At 54.5% G+C, this 3,613-nt stretch overlaps 1 protein-coding gene across 1 annotated transcript in view; it reads left to right on the top strand.

Annotated features, from left to right (window-relative positions):
• The first annotated feature begins 1,284 nt into the window (after nucleotides 1–1,284).
• Pdhb (pyruvate dehydrogenase E1 beta subunit) overlaps nucleotides 1,285–3,613 on the top strand; it is a 6,822-nt gene continuing 4,493 nt past the window's right edge. Inside the window, exons 1-6 of the mRNA XM_004631669.2 lie at nucleotides 1,285–1,384; nucleotides 1,470–1,523; nucleotides 2,837–2,944; nucleotides 3,035–3,097; nucleotides 3,200–3,235; nucleotides 3,372–3,613. Coding sequence (XP_004631726.1) covers nucleotides 1,343–1,384; nucleotides 1,470–1,523; nucleotides 2,837–2,944; nucleotides 3,035–3,097; nucleotides 3,200–3,235; nucleotides 3,372–3,613 — 545 coding nt within the window. The 5' untranslated portion in view covers nucleotides 1,285–1,342. The remainder of the gene's footprint in view (nucleotides 1,385–1,469; nucleotides 1,524–2,836; nucleotides 2,945–3,034; nucleotides 3,098–3,199; nucleotides 3,236–3,371) is intronic.

The following is a 3,613-nucleotide window of genomic DNA, read 5'->3' as shown; positions in this document are numbered from 1 at the left end:
GAATCACCCAAAGAATCATACACAAAGAAGGCAGGATTTTTGTTTCGTTTTGTCTGTCTTTTTGAGATAGGATCTTGTTAGGCAGTTCAGGTTGGCCTTGAGCTCATTTTGCAGCCCAGGTTGGTCTCAAGCTCCCAATGATCCTCCTATCTCAGCCTCCCAAGTGCTGGGATTACAGGTATGTACCACCACTTCTCTATTTTGGTACCAGGGATTGAACTCAGGACTCTGCACTTCCCAGGCAGACGCTTACACCACTGAGCTATATCCCTGGCTCATAATGCAGGAAATCTGTCCACACACTAAAGACCAAATAATCCATCTGAGGGCCTGGATCCATGGGAATGTCCTACATGAGTCCAGCTGAAGACCAAGAGCCCATAATGATGCCTCCCACAAGTCCAACTGAGGCCTAGAGCCCAGCACGATGCCCTGTGTGGGCCTGTTTCACAGATCTGAGCTGGAAAGGCCCAAAGGTGAGGGGTGGACGCTAGAAAGTCTGTGCCAGTGGGATGAAGGATCTGGGCCAGCAGGCTGAGGGATCTGAACCAGAGCCAGGAAGTGACGAAGTAAGAATCTGAGCTCCCCAGAAAGAACACAACCGTCCTCAGCGAGTGAGGTCCTGAGCTCCTCCAACGATGAGGAAAGCTGAGGTGCCACCAGGAAAGCCAACGTGACATGACGAGCTTCTCCATGAGGCTGAGCCAAGCACCATCTTCCCTCCAGAGCCAGGAAGCCACGCTCAAGATAAGGACCAGAGCTCCTCCATCAAATCCTAGAACATTTAACCTGAGACATTTCGCCCTTCTGCAAAATGGAACTAATCATACAGGAATCACCCGAGAGTGACTCTGTCACAGGAGCTCTAGACGTGAGTCACAATGCTTGGCACACAGCAGGCGCCACCTGCGTTCCACAGGGCCACGGCGCTGCCCACAAAGACACGGTGCACGCGTGCAGGAGTGAGGTCCCCACGGCCAGTGTGTGCAGGACTTGGTGCACAGAGGTTTCCAGGACCCAGAGAGGTGTGGCTGACTCTCAAAGGCCCTCCAGCCTCTCCTGATCAGGCTCCTCCTCACAGTCTCAGGGCAGACGTCAAGCTCCAGCCAAGGGGGGCATGCGCCAGGCGTGCAACCCGCGCGTCAGCGTCGCCCTCAGCTGATCCGTTAGACTAGAGGCACCTGGGGCTGCGACGCACGCGGCCCCGCCCCCTCCGGCGCTGTGGGCGGGGCACGCAGGCGCCGCGCGCTGCCATTGGCCGCGCCAGCGAGGAGGCGGGGCCCGCCGGCGCGGGCGGCCACTGCGTGTTGTCTTTAGGCGGTGGCTAGAGGACACGGGCAAGATGGCGGCGGTGTCGGCCCTGGTGCGGAGGCCCCTGCGGCAGGTAGGCAGCGGCATGCGACCCCCCGCGCGGCGCGACCCTTGCCCACCCTGCGTCCGCGCTGAGAGCCCTTCTGTCTCCTCGCCAGGTTTCGGGGGTGCTGAAGAGGCGCTTTCACCGGACCGCGCCCGCGACGCTGCAGGTAACTGGCGCCCGCGGTGGTCAGCGCAGGGCCCGACCCGAGTGCGCGGCGGGGACCGCTGTGGCGGCTCGGCTGCCACGGGGGCGGGTGCCACGGGCCCTGGAACCTGCGAGGCCTGTCTTGTGTGGGACCCCCGCTGCCTCTGTCGCCGCCTAGTACCGGCCGTCCGGGCATCGCCCACCGGCCGGGCCGGGTGCCCTCGGAAGACCGGCCGCTTCCTTCACGGCCATATTTATGTGTCGAAAAATTTACTGTCTTACAGAGCTTAGTTCAGTGGCATAAAGTACGTCTAATTATGCAACCATCACCACCGTCCACAATTTTTTTCATCAACCCAAACAGGAGTTCTGTGCATTACACAGTAGTACCTCGCTTCCCTTCCCCAGTCCCTGGTAACCTCTGTGTACCTAGTGTATTTTTTGCCCTTTTGAGACGAGGTCTCACTGTGCAGCTCAGGCTGGCCTTGAGCTCACTTTGTAGCCTAGGCTGGTTCCGAGCTTACAGCGATCTTCCTGCCTCAGCCTGCTGAGTGCTGGGCTTGCTGGTGTGCATCACCGCACCTGGCCTGAGTTTGCCTGTTCTAAAACCTCATCCAAACGGAGCATTTGGCCTTTTGTTGTTAGGCTTATTATACCCCTTAGTGCTGTCTTCAAGGTTCATTCCTGTAGTGTGTGTCAGAATTTGTGTCCCTGAAAAGCTTGTGTAGCTTCCAATGTAAGTGTATTCCACGTTGTGTTTACCCGTCCGGCCAAGGCGCTGCTGCGATTGTGGGTGCACAGGTGTCTGTCTGCGCACTCCTTTTAGTTCCTCCTGTGTAGTTGCTGAATCATGGAACTGTCACCACCACTCCTGCCCACTTACTGGAAGATTTTCCATTGCATCTAGTAAGATAGTAGCTCCGGCACCGTGGATGGCGAGCAGCGCTCGCCTAGTGAGTGTTGGGCGCTTACTCTTAGGCTTCCTTGTTAGCTCTTCACCCTTTAGTACTCCAAGTGTGGCAATAAACAAGCCGGTGTGTTTTCTGCCTGGAAAACTGCGTGTGAGCAAATGTGGCCCAGAAGCAGTTTTCTTAAGCTTGAGTACACATCAAGAAAGATGTTGAGAAGCTCAGCAGGAAGCTGAAGACTGTGTGTGAAAGAAATGGTAATTTTAGATTCTTGGAATTTTTAAAAGGATCTGTTCCAGTATTAGATCTGGTATTAGTTTGCGTATTTTATACTGTGGGCAGCTCAGCCAAGTATAAAAGAAGAGACTCTCAGCAGTGTCCTGTATCCTCCTGTAGCTTATTGACTACTTTCACATGCCTGTGACAGGTGACTGTTCGCGATGCTATAAATCAAGGTATGGATGAGGAGCTGGAGAGAGATGAGAGGGTATTTCTGCTTGGGGAAGAAGTTGCCCAATACGATGGGGCGTACAAGGTAACCAAAGTGGGTGACGATTACACAAAATCAAGGCGGCTGTTTGCTCTGACATGTGCTTAAAATTATCAATGCACCCCCAAATTGTAGGTTAGCCGAGGCCTGTGGAAGAAGTATGGAGACAAGAGGATCATAGACACCCCCATATCTGAGGTGAGCTGCTGGCAGGAGGCCGGCCTGGGAGGGACATATGTGTTAGTGTGCACAGTCCTGATTTTGATGGCTTCTCACCCGTGCTTGTGTCTGACTTTGTAGATGGGCTTTGCTGGAATTGCTGTAGGTGCAGCTATGGTATGTAACATTCTTTACGAGAGATTTCTTCAAATACGACCTTTTAAAACATTGGATGTTGGAGGAACAGAGTGTGTGGTTGCTGGTCACTCTGTCGCTCTGTGGTCTTTTTAGCATCCATTTTTGTACTCAACAGGCTGGGTTGCGGCCCATTTGTGAATTTATGACCTTCAACTTCTCCATGCAAGCCATTGACCAGGTTATAAATTCGGCTGCCAAGACCTACTATATGTCGGCGGGCCTCCAGCCTGTGCCCATCGTCTTCAGGGGGCCCAATGGTGCCTCGGCAGGAGTAGCTGCCCAGCACTCACAATGCTTTGCTGCCTGGTATGGGCACTGCCCTGGCTTGAAGGTGGTCAGCCCCTGGAATTCAGAGGA

The sequence above is a fragment of the Octodon degus genome, unplaced genomic scaffold, assembly GCF_000260255.1.
Source record: "Octodon degus isolate 3935 unplaced genomic scaffold, OctDeg1.0 scaffold00043, whole genome shotgun sequence".
Classification (NCBI taxonomy): Eukaryota; Metazoa; Chordata; class Mammalia; order Rodentia; family Octodontidae; genus Octodon; species Octodon degus.
Note: the sequence above shows the minus strand (reverse complement) of the source record. Positions and strands in the feature narration are given on the sequence as shown.